The sequence below is a fragment of the Manis pentadactyla genome, chromosome 9, assembly GCF_030020395.1.
Source record: "Manis pentadactyla isolate mManPen7 chromosome 9, mManPen7.hap1, whole genome shotgun sequence".
Taxonomy (NCBI): domain Eukaryota; kingdom Metazoa; phylum Chordata; class Mammalia; order Pholidota; family Manidae; genus Manis; species Manis pentadactyla.
The window spans coordinates 75,214,225-75,229,360 of record NC_080027.1 but is presented as its reverse complement, the minus strand read 5'-3'; the positions used below and the strand labels follow the sequence as shown (position 1 = coordinate 75,229,360).

Sequence of the window (15,136 nt, the reverse complement as noted above, 5' to 3'; positions counted from 1 at the left end):
TTTTCAGAAATTCTGCAAGCCCTTATTAAAAGTTAAACTATGTAAGTTTACTATTAAATAAATTTTATCAAAAACAAATATCCCAAACTCACTATTTCCTAAAGATTTACTACATTTTACCATTATCTATGTTCTGGACCTTAGAGATGTTCTTGAGGTTTTAAATATCCACTGTATCTGTGATGGTGGGAAAGGCTATATAATGTGCACAGCTGTGCATCTCCTCCCAACTCTGCATCCAGTCACACTGGTAGCTTGAGATAACAGCATCCAGACCGTGGAAATCAGCAAATGTTAAAATCAGGGCTTGATATTGTTGCTATCTCTATATTTAAGAAAGTGATGGAAAAATGTAAATAATGCAGATTAAACTTAAAAACATACCTTGCTTATAGCTGGTACACGCAAATAGCACAAAACTTGAGAAAATACCCTAGTATTCAAAAACTGTCTTTCAATAAAGATGGTACTCTCTTTCTTGACAAACAATGAAATTTCCAACACGTTTTTATTGTTTTAATTTTCATCTTACTCTTTCATGTAAAGTATCACTCAACATTCATTTTGGGAATCATATTTATTCATTAACTGCAACCAGTTTGGCTACAGGTAAAGAGTTCTGTAAAATCAATGCAAACAAGCATTCTGTGAGAATCAATAACTTATATAAAATTTATAATAGAGTATTATTAATGTTCTATTGTTATTTGTGAATTATAATTTTATTGCATTAATGTATTTACATATTATTGTATTAAATAACACTGAATATTCTAAATTTGTTAATCATATAGTTTTAATATCAGTAAAACTTATTATAAACTTACATTTGATTATATGTACACACACATTTTTCCCCCAGAGAGCCAGTTAAACATTTACCAGTACACCACTGCCTAAGCCAAACCCAAAAACAGGTTGAACAACCTCCCTGGCTTCTATCCTACAGGTCCACACCTTTATCTCAACCCTTTAGTTTCCTATTCTCCCGTCAAAAAAAAATGACTGAGAATTGTGCATGAACACAAATCAAAAGGAAAAGAAATTTCTTTTCCTGAAGACCCAAAGCAGAAAATCTAATCTGCCTCATCTAGCCCTTCCTATAAAAAGGCGGCCTTTCAAGTAGGCAGTTTTAGAATGATCGGACCACACCTGCCATATGGAAAAAATAAGAGCGAATCCTAACAGACAGCAGTCTTGGCACCATAGCCTAATAAATATCCTCCCTCGAGTCCTCATCATGGGGGTAGAGGCGTCAAAGTAGGGAACAAAAGGAATTTGAATCTTGTCAACTGTGGTTCATTTGGGATACGTAAGAAAAGGAGCAGTGAGCGTTCCCACCCTTCAGGCACATGCACCTCATGGCTCCTTACACACTTATTTTTGAATTGTCATTGCTTGTGACTTACAAATGTCTTTCTACAGGTGAACTAGAATACAGCTGCCAAATGAAGATGTACAGAAATTTTTAAAATTCTGTCACTTGGTAGTCTTGATGTCTGGTAATTGTAGGTAGGTACCAATAGCCAGCACTACTGCTAAGGAGTTGCTTCCGCGCTTGGAAAAAAGACTGCAATGAAAGTTTGAATCAGTTTTCTTTTAAAAAAAGAAAAAGGCTAGTCTTGTTGCTAATCAAATCAGATTATTAGCTGTCCATGTTACTCTCGAGTCCCTGTCCAAATGTCTATTTAATACCATGGATATTATTCCATTTGTCAGTCTTATTCCCCCCCTTAACTTCTCCTTAAAAAGGAAAGAACCAAAAGCCCACTGAGTATCTGTTGATATTATCTGAGCACCATGAGGTAGAAAACTACTCAAGAATCATCCTCCAATTAGAGGGAGAGTCATTTTTCATTTATGGAAAAACAGTCGATGTAGGTAAGAATAGGAGTCTTCAGGTAAGCTGCTTTTTAAAATCTTATTTATGGTAATGCAAACATATTAAAAAAAAACCTTTTCAAGAGATAACTTTGCTACCAACATAGTATGTTCACACACTCAGCATAGAAGGGAAACTGGTCTCTGAATGTCTTACAGAAATACAATGTTAGGGGCTAGTCTTGACAAATGGTAACCCTGTTATTTAATCAGTATGTTCTTGAAACAGACACAGAACCTCTCTAACAAGACTCCTCAGACTCTTAAAAATCCAAAGGGTTTGGTGAAGGTCAGACTGACACATTAGGGGACTGGCAGGGGGCAAGATGGGAGACATGCAATCAGTCCGGCATTCTACAAGGTATGAGCCTTGTGTTATATTTGATGAATTAATAGTTGTATTGTGATAGTAAGGATGAAACAAAAATACATCCAAGAAACTTGCAAAACCATCTGGGAAAAACCAAGGAGGTATTTCTACTTACCAAGTTCTAGTATCTGCAGGGAGAGAACATGTACTTTCGACCTCAAAGACATTTATTAAGTTTTAAAAAGATTTTATTAGACATTTCTGTCCCTGTAACTTATCTCAGACCAAAACGAAAGATCTCTTTGGTTACCACCCAGTAACTTGTCCTCTAAATAAGAACATCAAGGTGTTTTCCTGTTTGATCATTAATTATTAATCCACATAGCTAACCCCTTCATGAACAGAAAGTTAAAATACAACACTTGCTAATATTAAAATCTAGAGGTCACTAAATAACAGATTAACATGGCTTTAAGCAGACTTATTTCTATGCTAAGTCTATAGGAGATGCTACCAAGAAGTTTAATAAGCTTCTTTTACTGTACAACAGACAGGCATTTCCCTAACTCATAAGCCTTTTTAATGTGCTAAACTCCAAAATTTCCTAATAACACTGAAATATCTACCTGGAAAATAAAAGTCCTGTAGAGGACTTTCCAAGCAAATCATACTTCTGTTTTTATTAATTTATGTTTATTTATTTTACCATTTTAAAACATTTTTTGGAAGCTATTCCTTCTAATATTGGCCAAAGTTGTGATGACTTCTTCAGAAAATGAGGAACCAAACATACAAAAACCCTACCACCCCACTGAACACTGAGTTCCCATTCTGCCCAATTCATAGGCTCATATATGCTTAGCTTAAAGGAATAATGACTATAAGCATTATCTGAAAAATGGCTAAAACTGAAAAATTTTTGAAGGAAGGTTAGAGTCTGCTTAAAGATATAGCTATAAAACTCAGCATTCACATTTATTCTTCTGAAGTATCAAAGTATTAAAAATATAAATACAATACCTGCAAAGTTATGATACTCTGATTAGTATTAACAAGGTGGAAACACCACTCTTATTTAACTTATCTATATTTAATAGATGACTTGGTGTCAAAATGAAATGCACACAAATAGAATAATTTACTTAGTAAGTAATGAGATCAAGTTAACTGTGGGGGCTGGATAACATGTGAAGAGCTCTACGCCAGTGGGCAAATAAAGTTGGCTTCCCACACCTCCAATGTTTTCTCTGAACCAACAGATTTAAAGAACAAATTAACTTAGTATTTAACATTAAAGATAATGAATGGTAAATATAAAATCTGACTTTCACTTGCTCCAATAGTTTTTGTTCAGTTAGTTGGAGAGCTCGAAGATCATGATTCTTTGAAATAAATTTAACAGACGGCCCATCGAGAAGTAAAACAATGGGTGATACCTGAAGAGGTGGCTGTCCTGGCCTTACTCCAGTAACAATGCATTTGCACATACAAGGCACCTTCAAAAAAGTAGAGGGTGGAGAAGAGGTCAGAGTGGGGGTATTAAAATACATGTTAAACAATGTGTAAGTGCTTATTCCTAAACTAACCTTTCTTTAGGCATGATGACCTGGCAAGAACATTTTCTTGGCCAAGTACTAGGCTGTAAAGCCTTCTCTGCCCATGCAATTCCTCACTGAGTAGCTTTCCTTCCAATCGAGTTTCTATGCTTTGGTGAAATTAAAAGTTATTAGAGTGATATATACAGGCACTAAGTTAGTCATGGAAAACATATTGTTGATATTTGTGTATTAGGTGTATTAATAGGTGGCAAATATTTAGCTACTGAAATTAAAGATGCCAGAAACAAAAGGGAGCTGGTTATATAACCAGTAATGTAAAAATCTGGTGCAAATATTACCTCCTCTACAAAGCCTTCCACTCAGCCCAGGCCCTATGCACATACTGATTAGAGAATTTACAGAATTGAGGATAAGGACCCTTAGTGATGAATCCTCAGAGAGGATGCACAGAAGGCACTCACCATTGTTGAATAAATGATGTCTTTAAGCATTTTAGTTTTATTTCATATTTTAATAAATGTCTCACCTTGCAAACGGGAACTTATTTGAAATAAAGTGATATTTTCAGTACTACCCTGCAGTTTAGACTTCTACCCAAAATATCTAGGGGCATATTTAGGGAAGCATGTCTAACGAAACACACCTAACATAGACTACTTTGCCTGTCCTATTGCTCTGCGTTATTACAAATTATAAGATCACATTTTATTTCCCGGCCTCACTGGTTGGGCTGTTGTGCCAGTTACAGTCTCTCAGCTTCAGACTTACCCTTCAATGTCTACTCTACAATAATGAATGCAAATATTTTAAGCATTTCTTTTTTACAGCAAATGTGATACTAAGTTTTCTCAGTAGAAGGTGCCTGAGGGACCGAGCAGTATAGGACATCCAGTCATGCTTTGCCCAGCTACATGCCCAGAACGGCAGCTCCGGCTTGGCCTGGTGATCATCCTCCCAACACAGATGCTACACCTCCGACCCACAATGGCACCTTGACCCCTTCAGTGTACCAGACCAGCAGCTGAGGCCCACCTGTGCTCTGTGCAGTTGCTTCCTAGTTTCCTAGCGAATGTGGACAGATCTGGCCTGGGCAACTCAAAGACTGTCTCTGTTCTCCAGTGGGGTGCAACCACTGGGCCCTGACTGATAAGGTCAATAACAAGATTGGACCCTGACTGATAGAGCTGTCAATACAGAAACCAGGAGCTTCCAAAAGCAAACCTGTGGTAACTACTTTTGCCTCTGAACTTCGGCCCGATTCAAAGATATTTATTAAAAGTGAAACATTTTTATTGTTAAGAGGAACTAAACCCCTAATTTTTTAAGCTCATATTTTTCTAAGTCTTCCATTCAAGAGGTAGAAGTTATAATACTTAAATTCAACATTTTGGGTTAATATTAGTTGTCCATAATGAAAACTAAAATCCTTTTCTGTATACAATTACCAGAAAGACACAAAGAGAACTACAAGAGTAAATATGATTTAAGAGTGATCATATAGTAAAACATTACTGTTACTGTTGAAGAATAGGGCCTTCGGTTGTTGCAAATGGAAAATACTGTTAATAGAGAATTACATCGGCAGCAGTAACCCAGCCAGCAGGCTGTGTACTGCAGTGTGGCTGGTGGGCTTGAACATTGGTGCAGTACAGACCTAGGCTTAAATCCCAGTTGTGGCACATGAGCTGTGTGCCTCTGGCCAAATTATATAATCTGAGTTTATTTCATTATCTTGCCTTGTAATAAGGATTGTAAAGTAGGATCTACCCACATGAGAACTGAGATTAAACAGATAAGCAATATGGTTAATTATCTCTCACTTTCTCATTTTATAGATAAGAATATTGAGGCACAAAAATAAGGTTTTTACCAACAGCAGAGCAATTTATAGGTAAAGCTAAAGCTAGGCTTAAAATACTTTTGACTTAAGTATGCAAAAGTGGGAACCAAAGTCGGCACCAGAGACCAGTAGTTCTGTGAAGGACAGTCATTTATCCAGTACTATCCCATAGCTTCCGAATGAACACCATTTCTCCTCAAACAGGCTGCTGATGAGCCACTGATAAGAAGTGCAGAATAAGTACAATTTATGTAATTAAAAATTTAACATCTTACAATTAATACCTTATGCTTTATAAAGTGCCATAACTAGAATTTCATTTGATCACAAGCTTTATCTTTAAAAGACATTCTACTTTTTAGTATAATAGAGAATTTCACAAACTAAGAGATTTCAGAAAAAAAATAAATTATATTAGGTGTGAATAAAGGCAAATCATGACTCTTTAAATCATTTTGCTAATAATTTCTCTATTTTTAATAAAAGCCCAAGTTTCCCTTCATGTGTACATCACATATAGTGAAGGTTAAATTAGAGGTTCAAAACATCCCAATTTCCCAGGAAGAAAAAGGCTGCTTGGACTTGCTGCAAAATATACAGGTAAGTGATACAATGTGAAAGTGTACTTTATTTGATCAAAGGAATAAGAAACTGCTACTAACAGACGTTAATAATCATTTTTCAAAACACATCTTTTTACCTTATTATTTTCAATTAATGATGTCTTAAATACCACAAGCCTAGACAAATCATACTTTTCCTCCAACCCTGCACCTGTCCTGTCTGTTGAAACCGATGGAGACACTAGAAATTACATTTTAGAAATCCACAAAACTATTTAAAATTTTTATTGGAAGACTATTTTTTTTTACATTTATAAAAAGGTTATACAACCAGTATAGAATAAGGGACAGTTCTCACTTGTCTTCTGAAATATACCATTTGCTGTACATAATTTATCAGACACTTTGCCTTTTGGACACTGCTGTGGGCCATGGGGGATTGCGTTTTTGACTGGCGTTACATCATTATTGTTGCATTACCTACAAGCACACACCCAGTGAATAGATTCATAATATGCCACAGCAAACTAACAGGTACAATAGACTTCATTTCCTCCCTTCGTTAAAGCCACCTGACTTAGTGCAGATACAATTAACTCATGTTTTCACTACTGCAAAAGCTTCCAGATGGTTCCTGCTAACTGCTGTCTTCTCCTTGTTTTGACCCACCTTGCATCCTCTGGCCAAACTAATTCTGCATCGTTACTTCCTTCTTCAAATATTAACAAAGTTTCCCATTAACAAGCAAGGTCATATTTAAAATTAATGGTTAATTCTTACTTGCAACACACTTGGTTCTTTCACTTTGAGACACAGTTCATCACGATGCAATGTGTAATGAGGACAAATTTTCTGTGAAAACTAAGATTTAAATGTCATTTAATTTTTCTCACACACTATAACTACAATATATTAACTTATAGCACCACCTATCTTTCAATAACAGGTTAGGATACCAGGTTTACTTTTAGCATAATGCCCAAATAGTTGGCCTATACAATTTAGTGTGAAGTTAAATACAAAATGCAAAAAGGAAAAAAAACATCTAAAAAGTTCCATTTCACACCCAGTAAATAGATTCATAATATGCCACAGCAAACTAACAGGTACAACAGTCTTCATTTCCTCCCTTCGTTAAAGCCACCTGACTTAGTGCAGATACAATCAACTCATGTTTTCACTAAGGCAAAAACTTTTCCTTTTTCCTTCCTATATATATTAATAATTTTTCAAACAAAGGAGTCCAGCCAAAGGCATGCTGATGCCATAAAAAAGTTAACAAACTGTGTCTGTAAATGTCAACTGGAAATTGCAACCAGGGAGAAACAGGATCAGTTGACTTATAAATTTTAATATTCACTGATACTTTTCATACTCAAGTGTTAATTGAAATGCATGTTACCTTTTCCTTATAAGTATTCCCAATATTTTAGTTATTTTCCCTGTTTAAGTGAGAAAAAAGATGACCCAGTATATAATTCCATTTTTACATCATCTCTGTGTGATACCTATCAATTCTACAAATAACTAAATATAATGTGGAAGAAAGCCTGCTCATGCAACACAGTTAGTACTCTGTAAGGACCCAAACCAAGTTTACCATACTCCCTTCTCAAATTAGTGTTACTCTTTGACCTCACATGGCAATGGAATTTTTACAAATGACCATTTTCTTACATAAACCTGATCAGTATAGAAATAGCAGAGAAGATACTTTTAGTCAGAATGAACAAGCATTTTTAACAACAGCTGAGAGAGAAGTCAATTTTATGAGAAGTCAAACCATGAGAAGCAACTGATTAAATGAAAAGCCTGGTTGTGATGTCCATGAAGAATTAAAATGTCTTACATTTATATAGTGTTTCTCCTGTGTAGTTCGTAACTCCGTAGGGCAAGCTAGGTGGGTTATCAATGCCCATCTCACCTACAGGGAAACAGAGGCACTATGGTTTATGTACATCAGTCCATGGAAAACGGAACTCCAAGCTGAGGCTTATTTACAGCTGTCTTATGCTCTCTATTCCTCACACATAAAATTAGGAAAAAAAAAATTTCAGTTAAAACCTACTGGAAATAATGTAGCATAAAAGTCATTTTGGAAATAACATCACAATATTCACCATAAAAGTTTTGAAGACTATCTTTAAATAACGACTTGTTAACACTAAGTAATTGGATTAAGCATTTTCTTAACAACTGATATGCTGGGGCTTTAATTATTTTAGAAAGCTCTTTTGTTGGAATATAAGCAGTTTGTCATGTCATACTGTACAACTGGTATCACAGGGTCTTTCTTCGGGTAATTTATGTCAGCAGATGTGAACATGAGTCTTGCTGTCAGGTTAATTAAATTACCACCCAGTTTCAGTACTGTTGCCTTGCCAGTTGTATGAAAGTTGTTAGAAGAGGGAAATAAGCTCTTACAATCATTACAATAGTGAAAATTTTATACTATCAATAGAATAAAGGACAGTTCTCACTTGCTTCATTCATAAGCCTTGTCTTCTAATCTCTTCCCAAAGTTTTATATTCCACATGTTATTTTTCTAATGTCATATTAATTTTAAATTCCATCTTTCCTCCTGCAAAGTCCCTCTTAAACTGTTCAAGGGAAATTATTAATTTACTTCAAGGTTTTACTAAACTTCTATGTGCTAACTAAAATACAACAAATATGTTTCTATTTTCTCACATTTTATTGCGCGATACAAACTTGATTTTAAAGTGCACTAAGAAACATTGTGTGTTTAAATTAACACTAACTTCAAATGTTTAGTAGGAAATAGCATAATTTATTTTAATATATTCCAACTCAGTATGAAGGTGAGTTTATCTCTGAAGGCTGAGATATTTTAACTATAGTTTATTATTGAAATAAACAAATATTTTGGTCTCTCTCTCTCATTTCTGATTATTTTATTCTTCAGAAGTTCACAGTGTCATAGAGGTGAAAGATAAGACTAATAGAAACCACTCTAAAACACATGGCTTTATATACATAAAAAATTCAATAATGTTGCCACAACCCCTAATACAATGAGATCCTTATTTATTTACCATTATCCAGAATAAACATCTGTACATATTAAATATTCAAGTTTATGTAGAGCAGTGCTTGTAAAAGTGAGGTCCCACTGCTAAATTAATGGGCTTACCTTTGAAGATCATTTCTAATTTCAATACAAAGAAGAGCTCTAACAATTTTTGATCTTACAATTTATCATACATTCTGAAATATTCTAAAATGCTCAAATAAGACAAACATAATTTAATTTACAGCTAATTTAACACTCCTTTGACAGCACCAGAGGTTAAAAATGAGTGTAACCAAATATTCTCTTTCATTAGTTACAGTTTGTTATTATTTATCTCCGTAACATTAAACCCAAATTGAAAATGATGACAACTAGGGTCAAACTCATTTACCTTAAATAAATAAACACTTACATACCTAATTGTTTTCCTATAATATACATTTCTGGTAACAACTCTACAGTTAACTATGCCAAAGACCAACTTCTTAATTCTGAGGATTAGGCAAGTCGGATGGGATTCTCCAGGTTTGCTTTAAAACTTTCAAGAAACCTGGTAGCTAGTGCATCATCTACCACTCGGCTGTCACTTGACATGGTGACTGTTAAGAGCTGGCACTGCTGCAGTCTGGCATTCCCCTCTTCATCCTGGGTGAGCTTCAGCACAGGCCGGGATCTCCCAACAGCCAAAATGCAGGCCTGAGGAGGGTTGATCACTGCAGTAAATTCATCGATGCCAAACATCCCCAAATTGGAAATACTAGGAGAAAACAAAAAGCTCTAAAGGTGGCATGTCCTCAGTCAAAGAACTCTTTCCCTGGAGCACACACTCTTACTTTACTAAAAAAAAACTGTGCTACAGAATCTTACACCAAGTTATTCAAAGACCAAAGACATTTACAATAGTACCAAAAAATACCGACACACATACAAATATTATATCTAATATAAACAACTATTCAGGGTTGACCTGGAAGTCCTAGGCAGTGTGATAAAGAAAGAAAAAGAAATACAAGGTACAAGGACTGGAAAAAAGAAATAAAACTGTCATTATTCCCAGGTGAACTGATTGCATACACAGAAAATCTAAGACTCTACAGATAAACTGGCAAGATTAAGTGAATTTAGCTAAGTCACTAGATAAAAAAAGGTCAATATAAAAATTCACTTATATCTATATATAAGTTGCTACAATTAGAAAATAAAGTTTTAAAACAATACCACTTATAATAATACCCTCAAAAAATCAAGGAACAAATCTAATGAAAAATATATGACTTCCACAGAAAATTATAAACATAACTGAAAGCAATCAAAGAATTAAATAAACAATGGTTTATACCATGTTCAATGACTGGAAGGCTCAATGCTATAAAGATGTCAATTCTCCTCAAACTGATCAAAATCCCAGCAAGGTTTGTATGTATGTGTGTGCACGTGAAATATGACCAAGTTGATTCTAAAATTTATTTGGAAATACTAAGAGCCAAGAAAGACAATCTTGAGGGTCAACTTGAGGCAAGGCACAGATGGGGAAAAATGTATCTGAAATATCGCATATCCTATAAAGGTCTGTGTATCAAGAAATAAGAACTCCTACAAATCACTTTTAGTAATGGACACAAGACTTCAACAGGTACTTTACCATTTGGCAAAATTAGAAGACTTCTGATAAGATATAAAAAGTTACAGGTTGGTGGTACTGAGCAAAGGATGGTCAAACAGGTCAACTGAAAAGAGGGAGCACAGACAGTGCAAATACACACACACGGTCACTTTCTCAATGCTCTGGAGGAGGAGTAAGCTTTTCACCAAGTGGTGCTACGTCAATTTAAAACCCAAAAGGGAAAAACAGAGAATCTTGACCTTCATGTTCACAACATACATAAAATCCAATTTCAGAAATACTGTCATCTGTAAGTAAAAAGTAATAAATCTTAAAGAAAATAACACAGAAAAGTAACTTCATGACTTTGGGATATACAATCATTCCTAACATAAAATAAACAGTGCCAATTCTAAAGAAAAATACTGATAAATAATGCCAACACTAAAGAAAAAATACTGGACTTCATTAAAATTCAGAACTTATATTCATTAAAAAATGCCGTCAAGAAACTTCTAAAGGCAAGGCACAGACAGGGAAGTAAATCTGAAATAATATATATCCTATAAAGTTCTGTGTATCGGGAAATAAGAACTCCTACAAATCACTTTTAATAATGGATACACGACTTCAACAGTTACTTTATCAGTGAGTTACCAGATAACCAAATGGCTGATAGACAAATGAAAACAGTATTCAACATCACTGATTTACATTTTCATTTACATTATCACTACACACCCCGAGAACATTAAAATTTAAGACTCAATATTACTAAGCATTAGAATACGGAGCAATTGGAATTCTCATACACTGTTACTAGAAGTATAAATTTATGAAACTGTTTTGGAAAATTGTTTGGCAGTATCTATTGAAGGTCTTAATCTAGCAACTCTACTTTCAGGTCTATACAACAAAAATGTACGTACATATATTAACCATAAGATACTAGTAAGAATGTTCATAGTACCATTACTTATAATAGCACCAAACTGTAAATAGCACAAATGCCCAGGAACAGAAAATGGATACTGGCATATTTATATATTATACTATAGAACTTCATATACCGTAATAACCACAAATAAATGACTCCTTCACATAGTAACATGGTTAATCTCAAAGACATTAATGTTGAGTGAAAAAAGTCAGACACTAAAGAATATGTATTTATATAAAGAACTAAGCTAGCAAAGTAAATCTATGGGGATAATTTTCATAACAGAGGTTACTTTTAAGGGAGGAGATGATTAGGAAGGGTAAAGGAAGGCTTCTGGGATGCTAGTAATGTTCTGTATCTTGCTGTGGTTGATTACACAGGTTTCTTCACTTCATAAAACATTCAAGCTACACTCTTATTTTACTGTATGAAAGCTAAGCTTAAAAATAGAGCTGATAGTAACTGAAGGGTCTAAGTGTTAATAGCTTTCCTCAAAGTACCTTAACATAAAAGGGATCCCAAGTAGAAAAAAAAGAGGTTTATAATCTATTGTATTTATATATTTCTCAACAAAGTTTCAGAATCTGAATGTCACTCTGAATATCTGAATGGGTTAACAGCTAACCTTAATGAATTACTTCTAGTTTTGATATGAAAGACTGACTAGTCTGAACAATTATTTCCTGTTGTTGAAATAAAGTATGTGATACTTAGCTTAAATTAAAAAATATGTTCCTGGAAATAAATGAAACAGGTTCACATGCACTTCTAAGTCTTACATCTGTTTGACACTACTGATTATTAAAAAGAGTTAAAATTTACCTAAAAGATCCTCCTTGGTATTCTTCAGGTAACAATTTTCCATCTCTTGCTTTCTTTGATAGAGTCTGAGAAGAATACAAGTAGAATATGACAACCAGTGCTATACAGTTAATACAGTTACAAAGTTGATTTTGTCACTTAAAATATTTGTATAGGGTACACTCTTACCTCACACACACACACACACACACACACACACATATAATTTTCTAATACAATTTTTAAAATGAACAAGTTATAGCACAGACAATCCAAAAAACTAAAGATGTGAATCAAACCTGTAGAAAAATCACTTCCCTTTAAAAATTCTTCAAATATTGGAGTTACCCAGTACACCATTGCTATGCAGAATGTTTCAGTGTTTTCTATATATACAATGCAATTTTCTATTTTGCCTATAAAATTTCTTCTTGTAAGACAAAATAATAGAAGAAGCCATTCTCATCAATTTAGTAGCTTTTAAATAAATCATCTAATGGTAACAATCCCACAAGCAACATTACCACTTTTCACTGATTGCTTTTTTTACCCATCACATACACACACACACATATATAAAACTTAAGTTATTAAAAAAGAATTTATATCTCACTTTTCAGTATTACAAGCACTATGTTGTAGTCTCTATAAATGAGTTTTAAATGTCTGCTTGACATTCTAAAGACTGTATCTGCCACAATTCAGACATTTCCCCAGTGTTCTAACTTGGTTCATTGGTTTCTTTTGAATTTATTTAATATAAATTATCAGAAGTGGAATTGCATAGCCCTATAACATGCATGTATTTTTGGCTCTTGGTCTACAGTTGAAGCATTTCCTGAATGAGCTAGTCTAATTCATGTTGTAACAAGGAATCTAAGAATATAGTAATTTCCTATCACTATTGATAAAAATGATTTCTAAGAACTTATAGAAGGAAAGAGATGACACTCTGAAAGTGACATTAATAACTGTAATTGAATTTTCCTTTACTTGCACTTACAATTAACCACATTTACACTGATTTTTATTTTTCAAAATGCTTAAAAAATAAACAGGTTGAGTCACTACATATGAAAAATTAATAATTAACTTACGAGGTAAGGAGAAGAGCAAAATGAAGCTGTTTTCATTTGGGTAGATGAAATAAATCTAGGGCTTACTATTTTTCTGTATTTAATATAGCTAACATAGGTACAATTATAATCATCATTGATAACTATTTAATCTTAAACCATAAATAATTTAACTTCTGAAAAATAAAACATTCTTTAAAAATCTGAAGATCTCAGTATATCACAGTGACTGACTGCCAACTGAAGCAATTACATATTTACACTAGTTAGATTCAGTTTCTTATAAAACTCTTTGGCTCCAAAATGTAAAATGAAAAAGATGAACTTAAGACCTGCATAGCCCTTGGACTAATCAGAAGTAGAGGGAACAATCTACAAAAGTATTTTTCCTGCCTTAAGCAATGTAACCGTTCACATGATTTGAACAGGCACATACCATACGAACTTTGAATGGCATGTTTTTTTAAAGGCACATGATATCAACATAGCCTGATGAGTTACCAGGCTAAAGTGAATAAAAACTATTTTCATTTAAAAAGTAAATTGCAAGTACACATAATACACTTGAAAAAAAAACTCTGTAGACCCTAAACATATCAGCAGTATATTTCTATCAATGAACTCTGAAAGTGTGGCATAAGAACAATTTTAAGGATCACTGGTTCTGAAAATCCTAATTCTCACCGGGATTTCCTGACAATGGGAACTTAAAATCAAAGCACCCAGCTGTAAGGATATATAAGACAAGATACCTAGCAAATATTTCTAAAATATAAAACATTCTTACTAATTCATTCAAAAAATTTACTGGGTAAATCAAAGTAAACTGCCTCTGCCTTTTAAGTGTTACAATTAGGATGGAAAAAGGCTCATTACTTATTACTTCAATTAGGGAATGCAAACATGAACACAGCTGAGGCATGCCTTTAGCATCACACATTAACATTCCTGAGATCGCTGGAAGTTCAAAAAGTAAACACTTAAGTGCAGGTGTTCTTAACCTGGGGTCCACAGACAGACTTCCAGGAACCCACAAACTCTCTGAAAAATTAATTTCCATTAAAGAGTTTTTATTGAAAACTACAAAAAAATAAATAAATTCCCTGAGCATCTACTATCTTCCAAGCACCCTTGTAGAACAGGATGGGTAACAATGAACGTGACAGTCAACATCAGACAGCAGGGAACATAAAAAGACAAAAAATTAATTTCAAAGCCTGATAAACAACATGAAAACAATGAAACAGGGTAATGTCAGGAAGTTACTTTAGCTATGGAAGCCAAGCTAAGAAAGTGGCATTTGAACTGAGAAGTGCCTGAGTTTAAATAAAATGATCACTTCCATTGCTCTCTAGATGAAACTTCTTCAAGTAGTAACACACTGGTTCCTTCAATTTCAAAATGGGGAAGCTAAGGTTCCAACTATAATACTAGGCTAATAGGATTAAATGAAGTGCTTAGGCTAGGACCTGGAATATCCTAAGAATGAGAGAGAATGGGGTGTTGATCACAGACAGCAGGGTGGGTG

The 15,136-nt window shown here is 34.1% G+C and overlaps 1 protein-coding gene across 1 annotated transcript in view; it reads right to left on the bottom strand.

Annotated features, from left to right (window-relative positions):
• Positions 1 to 6,423: 6,423 nt before the first annotated feature.
• PDHX (pyruvate dehydrogenase complex component X) overlaps positions 6,424 to 15,136 on the bottom strand; it is a 99,243-nt gene continuing 90,530 nt past the window's right edge. The window contains exons 10-11 of the mRNA XM_036891647.2: positions 12,554 to 12,618; positions 6,424 to 9,945 (exon numbers count right to left, since the gene is read on the bottom strand). Of these exons, the coding sequence (XP_036747542.2) occupies positions 9,687 to 9,945; positions 12,554 to 12,618 (324 nt within the window). The 3' untranslated portion in view covers positions 6,424 to 9,686. The remainder of the gene's footprint in view (positions 9,946 to 12,553; positions 12,619 to 15,136) is intronic.